Genomic DNA, 16,053 nt, shown 5'->3' on the forward strand with positions numbered 1-16,053 from the left:
AGGACTTACTATAAAATTTATTTGAAAATAATATAAACATTATATTTGGCATATTATTAATTTAATTGGAATTCCCACAATATTTGAATAGTATAGAAAAAATGGCTGTATGTAGTTGTTTTTATTTAAATTAAAATGATAAGTGCATTTAAAAAAATTAAGACCATACATTACTTATCAATCTTTGATACATCAGCCAGACACTCATATTTTAAATAAAAGATAACATTGTTATGACCAAGTATCTTTAATAAATAAATAATCCATAGATGGCAAAATAATATACAGTGTTGTGATGATTTAATGAAACATATTGACTATTAAATTAAAATTCATTCATATAAAATTATTTGCAAAAATTATTAAAATGACAAAAGGTAATAAAAGAATTTTCAATAATGCTTTGTCTATATTTTAATTATTTTTGCAAAAATAATAATTTTATATGGATGGGTTTTAATTCGTCAATATGTTTCATTAAATCATCACAACATTGTAGATCTTAGATGCTCAAAGCACATTTTCAAGTCTGATCATATTTTTCAAATATTAATTATTTTCTCAGTAAATAATTCAAAAATTGAGAGTTCGGATTCCACATGGATTCTATAAGCAAATACTACATATCATTATAATTAAAATTTTATAAAATAAGGTTGGTAACATATTTGAAATTTATACATCAAATATGATAAAAATGATTCCACGAAAAAAAAATATTTCAATAAAAAAATGTTTTCAATAATGTAAATAAATAGAAAAAGAAAACAATTTCTTGAACCTTAAACTCTAAATTAAAAAAGGGGTTAGGGTTGGAATTCTGTTTTAATTAAATTTTTAGGGTTCAAACTATTGTCAAAAAAAATTATTCGCAAGGCCAAATAATCTTTCGGCGCAATGTTTTACTACATGCCAAAATATATTTTAAATTAAAAAATATAATTGAAAACCTTTTTAAGTTAAATAAAATAAAAATTATTCAGGATTTTGAAAGCCCTAATTAACAATAAACTTCTTTCAAAATTTTAATTTTATTTTTAGTTTATTCTCGAATAAATAAGCTTTCCTTGACTAATAAATATTTCATTGAAAGCTTGATGTAAATGGAACATTACATTTATAACAGTAATATTTTGGAGGGAATCATCATTTATAGATAATAGATATATATAAAAATATCCAATATATTTAAAAAAACAACTTTAAAAATAACTAGTTACTTCTTTCGTTACAATCCAAAAAATCAAGCTTTAGTAGATGTTTCAATTATCCATGTATATTATCCATTAAATTAAACAAAAATAAAATATTAACCTATTTTATTTTATTGATAAGTTATGGGAAATGCAGGAAATTCCAACATAATTTAATTTTTCTATAGAAATATTTTGATAAAATTTATAATGAGAATAGAGGTAAATGTTCTTTTTTTTATAAAAACTCTATTACCTAACTTTCACGTAGAAAGGATGAGTTATCACAAAAAAACTCCATCTCTTGTACATTTCAATTTCTCGGTACCTTTCGATCACATGGTCGAGACCTACAAGATAAAACTATTATCAATTACGACACATAATGAAACAAGGGAACTAGAAGAATCTAAAGAAGTAAGTTAAATAAAATATACGACCTAAACCTTGCTTTCTAACAATAAAAAATCACACTTATATAAAGATATCGAACCCTTATTATTTTGATATGGAAAATGAATAAGTGTATTCATCATATTGACCAAAATATTAAACCCCATAATAAATATTTGATAATTTAGTTTTTTAGTTAATTTAGAAAGTAATAAATTTCAATCATTCGATATCTGCAATGAAAAGACAATCATCTGATACTACAATTCATTTATGTTATTTAGATTAATATTATTATTTCTTATATACTGCTATAAGATCCACCTCTTTATATGATAAGATTCTATTTTTTTTAATCAAAATTGCTACTATTATTTAGGTGGCACATCATTAATCCATAACTTTTTTAAAAATTACACGTAAACCCTTTATCTTACATTGAATTCTACAGATAAACTGCATTTCAATCTATTATCATTCATTGCTTTAGTTATAAATATTTAAATAATATTTTATTGATATTTTTTTTGTTTTACATGTTAATAAGGCTATTAAAAATAATAAGACCTGGTGATCAAAATCTCATTTAGAGGGAGGAGTAAAAAATAAAAGCATATATAGTAATAAAATAAATGAAAAAATGCAATAACAAATGAACTAAATTTAAGAATTAATGAGAAAGCAAATGATAAATTTTAATAATAAATGAATATAGAATAAATGGGAAAATTTAATGGTTAATGTAAAAAATCGCGAAGTAAAAAAAATAACATACATAGAGTCAAATGATTTTGAAATATAATGTATTTGTTGAGAAATAAAATTGGCCTTAAAACTTTTGTTTCAAATGACTTATAAATTTTTTTTCAACGAATAATCATTTTATGAGGTATGTTTTGAAACTTTACTATCCGTTTTACCCTTAAATACAAATTTATGAATAATAGAAATGTATTTAATATTTATTTTACACTATAATATTAGTTAGGGCCGGAAAATTTCTATTAATTATTGTTTTATTATTATATTTCACTTATTCTAAATCTCTAAAATTATAATATCGGTTTGGTTTGTGTCATAAAAGATGTTTGAAAATCATTTTAAATAAAAAATAACCTAAAATAAAAATTGAAATTTTAAATTAAACAATCATATCTCTCCTTCTATTTTCATTATATAACAAAATTAAAAGTCAAAAATATAATCTAATAAAAAAAATTATAAAGTAAAAATATTCTACTTAAGAAAAAAAAATGAAACCTAAAAACTAAAAGTAAAAAAATCTCTAAAAATCGAAAAAAGAGAAAAAGAATATAAAAATTGAGAATTGAAGAAAGGTAAAATTAAGAAATTAATTTTTTAACATGAAAGAATAATCACAAATGAGAAGAAAAAAAAATTAAGAAAAAAAGTGAATTATAAATTAAAAATGACTTAGAAAGATCTCAAAAAGTTAGAAATAAAGTTATCATGTCAATTCAGCGCAAGCGCGCCGTCAATCTGGCCTAGCGTCAATGCGTAACATCAATTCGGTGCGTATCTAATACAGCTTCAATTAATTATAAATTTATTAGTATAAAATAAGGATGATTAAATTATAAATATGTTAATTTTTTTTTGATATTATTAAATTTTTTATTGATATTACACATTTACTAAATAAAATTGAGATTTTTGTAAAAAAAATATGAAGAAATAATTAATAGTACAAACATTCAAAATTAATAAATTTATGATAAATTGCAGCTAGCTGTATTAGATACGCACCGAATTGTCTCCGCGCTGAATTGACGCTGAGCCGAATTGACGTGGAGCCACAAATAAAATGAGAAGGAAAATTTAAAATAACCAAAAATTGAATTTTAAAATTGAATTTTTTTAAAAAATATATATAAAAAAACTCGATTTTCCTTCATTTAATGGGAATTTTCTTTTTGTCATAGAACCTATCCCACCTATCACTTTTCTTTATTTGATTGACAATTTCCTTTTTGGATCGATCTATTTTTTAGATTGGGGATTTTCCTTTTCTTTATGGGGAAACATTTAAGGCTTGGCCCCTTAACTTAGTCGGAGAAAATTTTTTGATAATAGAAATATTGCCGGCCTCCAGGTATATTAATTATTTTATATTTTTGGTTATAAACTAAATTATTTTTATTTTTCTCCTTATTATAAAGTTCACGAATTTACCGTTAAAATATAATTTCGAGTCAAAGGGTATTTACAAGCTGAGTTTCCAGTTTAAGATATGCGATATGTGGTTCAGCACTATGGAAACTATTAAACACGTCAAAATAGGTATTACAATTTTATTTTTTTATATCTTTATAAGGATTTTGAATTTATTTTGATTTTTATAGAAGGCATCATATATGCTAACGAATTCAATTTATTTTCTTTCATAATTAATTATGTCCTATTTTAACCATTGTTTCTGCCTTTCAAACTATAATAAAAGGATTTTAAAGAATATGGGTTGGATAACCTCGTTGGAACGTAGGGTTTATAGAATAAATGGAAGAAAATTATGATTTTTTTATAGAAAAAATTAATTAAATTAAAAAAAGACTAAGATAAAATATGATCTATAATTTGATAAACTCTCTATTTATTTAGTTGGAAACATTAAAATATTTCCTTTTTGATTTTCTCATATCGATTTTCATTATTAAAAAATATATATTAATAATTCTCTATTAAATTATATGTTTTTCAATTATAAAAAATAATTTGTCTAGATGATAGACCTCTCAATAAATACTATGGTAAACTTTTCATATTTTTTAAAAATTTATTTTCAAAAAATTATAAATTTTTTATTTATAAAATAAAGAAAGAAAGAGAGAAAAAAATGAAAGAAGAAAGAAAAAGAATTTATCAATTTTTAGTAAAAGTATTGATTTTGCTTTAACTTTGAGGTAAATCATAAACATCTTGTCAGGTATCCTAAACCATTAGATTATTTTTAGTAAAAAAAAATGACATTTTTATTTCTTAATTCTGATATTTATAGAATAATATTTTGAAACTCAAAGGAGTTTTGGATCCGAATTAGGGTTCAGGAATTTTAATCGCTATTTGGCTGGAATTTTGATTACATGAATTTAATCCAAAAGAAAATTGATTTTCTAAAAGAGGAAACCTGCCTCGGAAGAGGAGGATTTCTACATGCTGTTAGGGGATCCGTTTGTTTGATTTCTGGTTGTCCTATTTTCCTTTAAATATTTTTCCCAATTAACGATACCTGAGCACCAATATAAATAGCATTATATCTACAAAAATTTAAAAATAATTTCCATTTAATATTTAAGGGATATAAAATGCATAAATTTTACTATACGGGATCCAAAAGATAATTAATTTATATTTTTTAATAAGGCATGGTTCAAAGTAGGCAAATCTAGTGTTGTTAAACGACTCGATTTGAGCCGATTAACAACGGCTAACTCAATGTTTTAGCCAGTAAAATATTGCCGAAGCCTTAGGATTTTAAGTTATAGATATAAAATCTTAGTGCTATCTATGAGTAAAATCCTTAGGCTTGTCTAATATTATTCTGAAAAAAATATTGAGTTCGCCGTCAAAAATCGAAAATTAACAACACTAAGCAAGTTCCACTAGAACTAGATTTGTTTGCTCATCATGCTTAAAATAATAGAAAAGTCCATAATGTTTACTAAATATTTTCATTATAAATGTGGGTTCAATTACTTTACTATAAAATTGTATAATAATATTTTTAAAATTAAATAAATTATATTCTTATACTGCATAAATTTTCCGAAGTTGATACATTTTTATATCTTAGATTATATGATTTTTTATAATTAATTATTTTAAAATATTTTAGGTATATAGATGTATTGATAAAATTGAAATATCCTAATGTTTTTAAATAAAATTTTTTTAAAAATAGTTTGACATGCCCAACGATTTATCTAGTCTCGGTCTACCCTATGGGTAATACACAGTAATTTTTTATAACATTAAAAGGTGTTGACTAAATCAAATGTTGCTTCCTAAAATTTCCAAGTAATAACTTAATCCATCATGATTACAAGTATTTTAAAAAAATGGGTAAATTTAATTTAAGAAAAAATTATTTAACGTTGATTTTACTATTTTTTAATGTTTTATGATTGAGTAATGTATATAATAAGAATAAAATATTTAAAATGGAATAAAATAAGTTATATATTTTTGACTAACAACCTATGACTATAATATTCCCGGAATGATGGCATATTTAAAGAAAGTATCTTTTATAACAATAATTTGAAAAGTGCACAAGAAACCATTTTAGATCAGTGGTATGCATCATTTGAATGGAGCATTGTGGACTCGGGCCCCACACAAAATTTTTAGAAAAGCTTCTTAGATTATAAATGAAACCAGGAAGCCCTACATAATTGATACCATCTGATTTATAATATTTTGTACAAAATGAATATTGAAATTGACTAAAAATTTATTTTTGCATAATAATTCCATATATCAAATAAAAATAATAAATAATATATATTTTGACTTCTTTATTAATCATTTTTCTAGGTTTTTGAGTCTGGGTAATATTGTAGGTATGATATCTTTTCTAATAAAATATTTTGAGATATAAATGATAGCCAAAAAGATTATTTATTTTTATATTTTTAATAATTACTCAATATCTTCAGGGCATGTTAGAAGAAAAGTTCAGACATGAAAACTGTCACATTTTTGAATTACATTAATAAAAGATTGACTAAATATTTCTCCTGAGAAGTGGTCCGTAATAGTTATATATCATTTTAAATATAATTTATTTATATATGAGAAAATAAACATAATATTAATTGCAAACTCTGACTATAAAGGGAGCCATCTCCAGTTCTAATCTTGGCTTCCTCATAACTGATGAACAACTACCCATATCCATAGCTCTTCGCATTTCTAAGATTTACTCTCCATTTGCATCGATTGTGGACAGTCCATCAAATCTAATATCTACCATTTCTTTCATTGCAAGTTCTCTCACGTTCGATACCCCAGCTATAAATGCATTAGCAACATTCTCCTAGCTGCCCTCAAAACATTTAATATCCTATTCACTCTTGAACCAGTAGCACTTCAAATGACAATGCCTCAAGTTCGGTTGGTATATCCCTTATCCCCTGGACAAACGCTCTCTCACTGACCTGTGACTACATAGTATCGATTTTACAGCGAAGACTGACATATCATTCTTTGCTATCGAAAAGGAATAAAGTCCTCAAAAAAATAAATATGCTGGCCTCAAACACAGTCTTTTAACTAATAGTCATCAACACTTTAGGCATGTCGGAAATGAGGGACATTTTATCAAAACCTTAGGCAAAAAAGGAGATAAATACATGAGGATTCTTCAGAAGATTTCGAGAAATCTGCCAGTCCAATTTCTAAGCCTAAACTCCACTCTTGATGATATATATACTACTTTTTTTAAAAATGTTTTTTCTAAATTAAATAATATATATATTTTTTTCATATAATTTTTAGGTAACTCATTGAATCACGGGGAAATTATTAATATTTTTTTTTATTTATTTTTTTTACCAAAATTAGACGATCATTTATTTATTATTTTTAATAAAAAAATAATCTAAAATTACGCAATTGAACCGAAAAGGTATGCAAAATTCTTAAAACTTTTGAGTAATGAAATTTTTAATTATTATTACATCAAAAAATTTATACCAAAATCCAGAAGATCTTATATTTATTATTTTTTATAAAATAAATAAATAAAAAAAAAATATTAAAAAATAAAAAATAAATATTAATACCAATTTTTAATATATTCTTATTTGTTTTTATAAAATATATTTCATTTTTGATATAGTTTATATTGTTTTTTATTTTTAAATTAAAACTGTTTTTTAAATAAAATTATTTACAATAAAAAAAAGACAATGTTTCAGTTTTATCTGAGCAATTAAGTTGTAAATACGAATGTTAGTGTTTCCGTTTATATCGTAATAATTGCTATTTTTTCTTTTAAATTTAGTTTTTTTTTAACTGAGTTAATAAATAATTCAGAGAATTCATTATTTCTTTCTCAATGTTCAATATTGCGAATTTAAAGATGTTTATATTAGTGATTATATAGGAGCCATACATTATCAATATCAAATCCTCAAATTTTACATTTTAATTCTATGGCAATATTTGTAATGTATTTGTAAAATTAATAAAATTTTAAAATAGAGTTGTGTTTAAATAGAGAATGATAAGCACGAATTATAAATAAATATTCGTGAGTGGTAACTTAACTTCTACTTCTTGTACAATTTATTTCTTGGATATTTTTAATTTTAAAATAATTTTAATAATAATATTTTATCTATATAAGGTTAATTTTAATTCGTAATATTTTAAAACTAAATCAAGAAACAATTTAAAAAATAAAGTTTCCGCAAAATATAATTATTATTAACAGATTCCAATTCCATAATATTCGCCAATCTATCGATTTACAATGCTAAACGAAGCTTACTCATAATGGTTTTTCCAAAAAGTTTAAAGGGTATGATTTTAAATGTTATGGTTTAATGCAGTGGCGTAGCTAGGAATTTTCCTTAGAGGGGGTCCATACATATAAAATCATGGGGGCTTCGCCCCCAGACCCCCTTTAACGGGTCTTCGGCCCTTTTGCCCGGCCTTCGGCCGGGTTTATCTTAAAAATCTTAACCACATCTTCGACAATATATAATAAATATTTTTTTTAAATGCATGAATAATATGTTATTATAATTTAGTAGATTATTCTCAATGACTTTATTATAATACTACCCAGAATAATTTCAATAGTAATATAATATCCTTCCACAAACATCAAAACCAGAAAAATATAATATTAATGGTATTTTTATTTGATACAAAGTCACTTTTAAGTCGTTTGAACGTATAATCTAAAAAAAATTTGCTCTGGGAGGGGTCCAAACCCAAAAACCACCCCCGTAGCTACGCCACTGGTTTAATGATAGATATATTTTATGTTTCTTTTCTTTTCAAAAAAAATAAATTTTTAAGGTTAAAATATTAATTAATTATTTAATATATCATTGATGTAATTTATTAAAAATTTTCTATATTGATTTATCTAAAAACTTAGTATAATTATAAAATAAATAATTATATATTTGACATTATTTAAATGACCTAAATAGCTAAAATTATTTATTAGATAATTTTTTTTAGCTAAATAGGAGAACCCAAATATCTATAACGATGTCATCTTTAGGGTTAATAGTTTTCAAATTTGATCAATAGAAGTATTTCTTACATATTGTACCATATGTTTATTAGTAGATTTTTGATTTAAGGAAAAATTACTTATTCCATGATTATTAGACTATCGAATATATTTAGACAGCAGATTTTATTTTTCATCCAGAAAATTTTTTAGGAACTAAAATTATTACATAAGGAACTTAAAAGGCAATGGGTTAAATGACTAATAAAAGTGCATTAAATTACAAAGGAAGAAATTATTGTAATCTTAAAACATAAATAATACTAAAAATTAAAAAATGATTAAAATCTAAAGTTATAAGCATATTAAAAAAACACGAAGACTGGATAAAGCGTACCAAATCCTAATGGACACATTTATGCTAGGTATAATTCATTTTATATAAGAGTATATAGTAATGATACATTAAAATTTTTTTTTAGCATTTGTAAATAATATGTGTTCATTTTAACAATAAAAATTAGTTGTTAAATTATATTTATCTTCCTATCCCAAGAGTCTTGCCATCTTCATAGTCGTCGGCGAGTAGTAAAAAAACACTATTTTTAGTTACACCTTAATTGGCCTATATAATAAAAAGTTGTTGTGTTTTTTTTAAATTATTTTGTAGTTTAATGATAAGGCTATTCAAAGATATAATAGTTTTAACCTTTAAAATAAATTTTATCGCAGAAGAGCAAAACACTGAGGGATACCTCGGGTCTCCCCTACTTCTTCAATGAAATATTTTATAAGTTTAAAGTTTATTATAGAATTTATATTTATGCTATCCCCTATAAAAGATATCGTTAGGACTCTCTGAAATGTATTTAAAAAATACTATAAGACTGGATTTATTTTGTTATGTTATTTAAATATTTATTAAGATAAGATGATATAGTAAATTAATTAAAAAAAATATATGGATTTTATTTTAAAATGAATTGAATAATTTTTTTTTTAAACTTTATTTTTAGAATCATGGAACAAAATTATTTTTTTTAACACTGATGGATATAAGAATATATTTTAACCAAAAAATTCTATTTAATTTGCCTATCAAATAGGAGCCAGAATTGCTGAATAGAATTATTTTATAAACTTTTTATGCTTCAAAAAGACTGCAAAAAGCCCTGCAGGATGGAGTCTTCGACATCAAGTGTGACAGAATTTTTTTATCTAGAAGAGCATATTTTGAAGGACCTTTAGAAAATGTCTAAGTGACCAGAACCAGATATTTAATAAGTAGCGGATACATTATTAGATTCAATACCATATCCGATTTTTATTTACATTGGAATGTATTAATAATTATTTAATTACGCAAAATTTTGTGTAAAATTTAAAAAAAAAGATATCGATTTGGCTGAAGTTATGAGATTGCAAATATTAATATATAATACAATTTAGAAAACTAAAAGATAATATCGATTAAAAATTTTACGAGATTTATGTGATTTTTGAGGCGAAAGGAAAATTCAAACTTCGACTTCTCCTTAAGCTAACAAATATTTACAACAATGTGGAATTAATAGTCAAATGCCGTTTTAATTCCCTTTTAATATTTTTGACTCAAATCAATGTATGATTTACAATTCATCATCTGGCTCCATCCAATTTACAAATACTATTACCTATAAATTCTTTGGAGGATAGAATTTACCCTGCCACGGAATTGCATACTTTAAAATATATTTTCAAGTTCTTTCCTAATATATTATAAATAATCTATTGGCAATAATAGTATAAACACAAATGAAAGGATCTTTTATTTATTATGGAGAAAAACCTATCTCAAAAGTACGATATCTCTAAATCAAACTGTACTTAATTACTATGAGAATTTATCCTCAATTCAGAAAAAATATAGAAAAAATAGTGCAATCAAAAATAAAAATTAAATTCTCTTTGTAAACAATATTTTTATTAACTTTTTAAATCATCATTCAATGTTTAATTTGATATTTTAATGTGATTTACACCAGTTTATATAGCTATAATATTTTTTAAACAAGATTGTAGAATTTCTGAAATATTTATTTACATAAATATACAAATGAATACGAGTCCATTCTTCAAAATGCATGTATTTTCCACTCTTTCCTTTTCGTGCTCTTGAATATTCTCTGCATATAATGAAAAGCCACTTATCATTATCCATCTTTAGATTAGGAAGTTTTACCTCATATTATTTTTCTAAATCATGTGCAAATATTTTTTATTTAAAATTAAATAAATTTAATATAAAAATTTATATAATTAAAACTAATTATCTAACAAACAGGTAATTCGAATATCTGTCAAAAGTCGGTCAACTTCAAAGCCCTCACTCTCTACAGTGCAAGCAGAGGCAGATTTATTAGGTATTCAAAATGCTATGAAACCACTGACAGGGCCTTAAAATCTGCCTGCATCCCATCAACCCTCGAACCTACTGACCTTTACAATTCCGATGGTAAGCGGCCTGATTGTTCGACTATGATCCCTTGAAAGAGGAGGGAATTCCTAACCTGGGATTTCTCATGCACCGATCCTCTTGCCCCTTCCAATATAATAGGGATACCATAGATGACGAGGCGAATAAACTAGCTAAATATTCGCTTGCTTCCTGCCAATCATAGATTCCTACCATTAATTGCCACGACTCTAACGTCGTTCTCATGCTCTGGTCTTCTATAAAGAGCTGGGAAACGGATCTCTGCTAAGACCCAGGATCCCAACGAGGGATTCTATCTACGCCAAAGATAAGCCATAAACATAATAAATATATCAGCTTCAAACTTTTAATATCCGAAACCTCCTAAATGAACATCCTATGCATAGGTTACCCTTTGACTATTTTGCTCCCAATTATAATGTTAACTGTTAACCCAAAAAAGGAACTTGCCTCTCAATCAATAAAGGATAGCAAGAATTAATGACTTTATATAATTATGACTTACTAATATTATATATTTTTTTCCAATAATTGTGTATATTTTTTTAATTCTACACTTTTCTTTTATTTCCAAATTTAATATTTCTATAACCTTACATTTTTTTTGATTATAAAAGTTATTGATTACAATAACTTTAAAAGATATAAAAAAATATTATAATTAATAAATTTATAATAACTAATTATCTAACTATAATTCTAATATATAGTTAACATCATTAATAAATACTTAAGCATTTTTATAAGTTGTAATGTAACTATTTTATGCTCCCTATTAATGATTTGATAGCTTGTAATATATAATCTTTTATATTAAACTATTTCAATTCCATTCTATATGGAGATATTGCAAAGTTTTGTTGTTTTGACATGGCTCTTCTTTTAATCTTGCTATCTATTTTTATCTTTGTATTTCTGATCGATTTCATTTGTATCGATCACCGGTTTATCATTTTTGAGGCCAAAGTATCTTTAACTCCCACCGGTGTATGAAATCAGTATCGACCAGATATCCTACCTCAATATTCCCAACACGGAGTTATCAAATCGACAGATATCCCAATCCTGATCTCCCAATATTTGTATTTCTGATCTATTTCATTTGTATCGATCACCGGTGTATCACGAGGCCAAAGTATCTTGATCTCCCCCACCGGGGCATCAAATCAATATCGACCAGATATCCCACCTGAGTATCGTTATCAAGTCCATTGTAACTTGGTAGACAGACTTGAGCTTGAACGGCCCCCGAGGTCACCATCATCCCATCATCCTAGCGCTGGCCAAGAAATCGTTATCATCTGACCCACGAGTTCAGCTGGCCTTCTTTATTGGTTTATTGGACAAGAATCCTAGCACACCCGGCTGTCCAAGCTTGTCGGTGACCGGGGTGGCATTTCCCAGCTCAGAAATTTATCATATCATATGTCTAAAGCCATACACCATCGAAGAAAAACCCGAAAATTTTTAGCTCCTTCCCAGGATTGAACGTAGGACCTTCGGTTTACAAGCCTTCATCACACACCACTGTACCACCCCATATATATATAAAATAAGATAAAAGTTTATAATAAATTAAAACTAATTAAATTTATTTTTTAAAATTTCATTTTAAATGTCTGATTCTGTATCTTTTATATTTAATATGGAATTGATACTTTATCAGACATAGAATCAGACTGATACAGAATGTAATATTTAATTCTGACTTTGACTTGCCATCTGGCGAGTATGAAATTCAAATAATTCAGAATGATGATATAGATATTTTACTAACCCTTCTACAACTATTACCATAATGGACATAAATCTAAAAATACCTTATCAAGTTTCGAAAATTTTTTTGGATTTCACAAAAGAAAGCTGGCAAAAAAGGTATTGTTAGTCTTAAATGTCTATTATGCCTTTCAGGAAAAAATATATTTCAGCATCTAATCATTAAAAGCCAATCTACGAGAAATATCTTTAAATTTATTGACACATAACTTATTTTAAATAACTGTTCAATGTTTGCTAGATGTATCTATAACAAGATTTTTTTTTACTTAATTTATATATATATAATTATTAATTAAACTAACATTTTATGAGTAATTAATATAAATTGAATATTTATATATACAAATATATAGATAACACGTCATAATTAACTAATCCTTTAAAATAAAGGAAATATATATAATAAAAATAATTCAGAAATAAATAAAAATTAACTTCCTGTGATTGTGAAAATTTTATTTAGCCAATGAATACTATGCAACCCGATATAAGATAATAAAAAATATAAACCTTAACTTCAAAAATATCTAAATATGTAATTCAAATAAATATTTTAAGAAAAAGATTATTAGAGCTCAGTTTTGTTTCACAGCTGAGTCACCTGTGATTTAAATGAGTTTAATACATTCCTAGGCAAAGGATATCTTGTCATACATTAAACCTATTTGAAACATAAAATGCTAACAATATCTCATTAGAGAATGATGATTATAAGAAAGCAAACATTGCCGTATCAAAATGTCAACGTTTGTAAAAAAATTTCGGGTCATAATCTAAACTAATTTTAAAGCGTAATACAAGATAGAGTTAAAATGCCACTTTATAGATATCTTGCCTTATTCAAATGAATTTAATCCACTTTTTAAAGTGGAGAGTTTACCAATTTATCAAGGCATTTAGAGTTACCGGTATCAAAGGTCCAAATTAGGCAGGTTTGACTGAATCTATAAAGTTGATTTCTTTATAAAATAAATTCTGTAGACCTCAAAAGAGAAATTTAAAATGTCTAATCTACCACCCCTAAAAATATTTTAGATATTTTTGGCTTAATTTTTCCGACCAAAATAATTCTAATCTCTATAAGGTAGTTATATACCAATTTTACAATTTTAGCATTCCTAATATAAATTGTAAATATTGTTTATTTTTTAATAATAGTCCAATTCGGTAATTGTTACATTTTTATAGTATTTAAAAAAATGCAAAACTTTTAGCCACATTTCTGATTGATCCTACAAGTAAAAAATAATGATCCTAAATTATAAATATATTTTGTTATAAATTATATATAGTTTTTCATATGCTTGTAGACAGGGATGTACATAAAACGGATCCGCCCAAACCTGGAATATATATCTAATAAAATCATAAAATATAAAAATTCTTGCATTTATATTTTATAATATATATTTTTTTATTAACATATATACTCTAAAAAATATAGACTCCCATTAAGAAATTATTACATCCCTGTCTACAAGCATATGAAAAACTATATATAATTTATAACAAAATATATTTATGGGAGTCTATATTTTTTAGAGTATATATGTTAATAAAAAAATATATATTATAAAATATAAATGCAAGAATTTTTATATTTTATGATTTTATTAGATATATATTCCAGGTTTGGGCGGATCCGTTTTATGTATATCACCAGAATTTGAAATAGAGCTCAGGCTCAATTAATGTATATGAATATATTATTTTTTTTCATCAGCTATTTTCATATTTCTGTTAACTGTTTTTTTAATCTTCATTAGTAAATCTAGATATTCTCTTCCATTTTTTTCAATATAAATATTTTGTCTTCAGCCACATAATCCTACCATGTCAATATGTTTTCAACATTCTTGCCTACGGAAAAATTTCTTAATAATCTTCGTTATTTAGTGTTATGAACATGAAATACGCACTCATAACTTTATCAATCTAAATATTCTGATTACAAGTGTGGTAAAACAAACTCTATCCTTGAGACCCTTGTCTTGATCTATTTAGAAAAGTTGCTTCACCGTTTTATATAATTTTCTTCTTGGCATTAAAGACAGTGTTGATAAAGATACAATTCTTGAGAGTTATTAGCCACATAAGGCATATGTGGGTAGTCTTAATTGGAAGGAGAGAAATAATAGGATAAAAATACAACACTAGTTTTTCAACCAAAAGTATTATATATATATTTTTGTGTGATAATTATATTAGTGTGACATGCACACATATTTTATGAGCTATTTTGTATTGAATATGAATATAGAGTAAAAGAGTTAATAGTTTATGGCTTGTGATTATTTATAAAGTTCAAAAATCAATCTATATACAGATACATATTCTTTAAAAAATGTATCTTGTGTGCAGAGACAAATATCTTACTAAGTACTCTTTAAGATACAAGATACTTGATCCTTTGCTAAATAGGAGTAGGTTAAACAATAATCTATTTATTCTGCACAATAAGCTGTGAATTCGAAGGGGAGGTATATAATATAGCGATTAACAAAAAACCAATATAATTGCCACAAACTAAAGCAATTTAAGTTACCCAACAATAAAAGAGAAACGGAGGGATATATATAAACCAACAAATTGAAATACTTAGTTCCAAAAAATGCCATCAAATTATATGGCTTCTTTCTCCATAGGTATTTTTTAAACAAATATATAATTCTTTCTATACCAAGTATAATTTGCACAATGGGAAAGCCAAAATGTGAACAGTGAAATATAAATAATGCTTCATTGCACTCTATAAAATAAGATTATGATTATTTTAATACAATGAACATAAATATAAAGAAATAATCATTAAAGATGACAAATTTGAATACAACAATAAAGTTGGTATGTCAAAATAAAATATCAATGATTTTTGATTTGAAATATAAAGGTAGGAAAGAATGAAAAAACAATAAAATTAATGTAATCCATGGGAGAAAAAAATATTAAAAAGTGAATATTGAATTTTTCAAATGTATAAATATATAATATCGCTGTTT

The 16,053-nt window shown here is 25.0% G+C and overlaps 1 protein-coding gene across 1 annotated transcript; it reads left to right on the forward strand.

Moving 5' to 3' along the window:
- Positions 1-1,469: 1,469 nt before the first annotated feature.
- Positions 1,470-11,328, forward strand: LOC135924458 (uncharacterized). Its single transcript, XM_065459514.1, has 5 exons — positions 1,470-1,610; positions 3,767-3,887; positions 4,328-4,354; positions 8,044-8,130; positions 11,123-11,328. The coding sequence occupies exons 1-5, from the start codon at positions 1,470-1,472 to the stop codon at positions 11,326-11,328; spliced, it is 582 nt and encodes a 193-aa protein (XP_065315586.1).
- The last annotated feature ends 4,725 nt before the right edge of the window (positions 11,329-16,053 follow it).

The sequence above is a fragment of the Gordionus sp. m RMFG-2023 genome, chromosome 2, assembly GCF_954871325.1.
Source record: "Gordionus sp. m RMFG-2023 chromosome 2, tfGorSpeb1-WG-v2, whole genome shotgun sequence".
Lineage (NCBI taxonomy): Eukaryota > Metazoa > Nematomorpha > Gordioida > Chordodea > Parachordodidae > Gordionus > Gordionus sp. m RMFG-2023.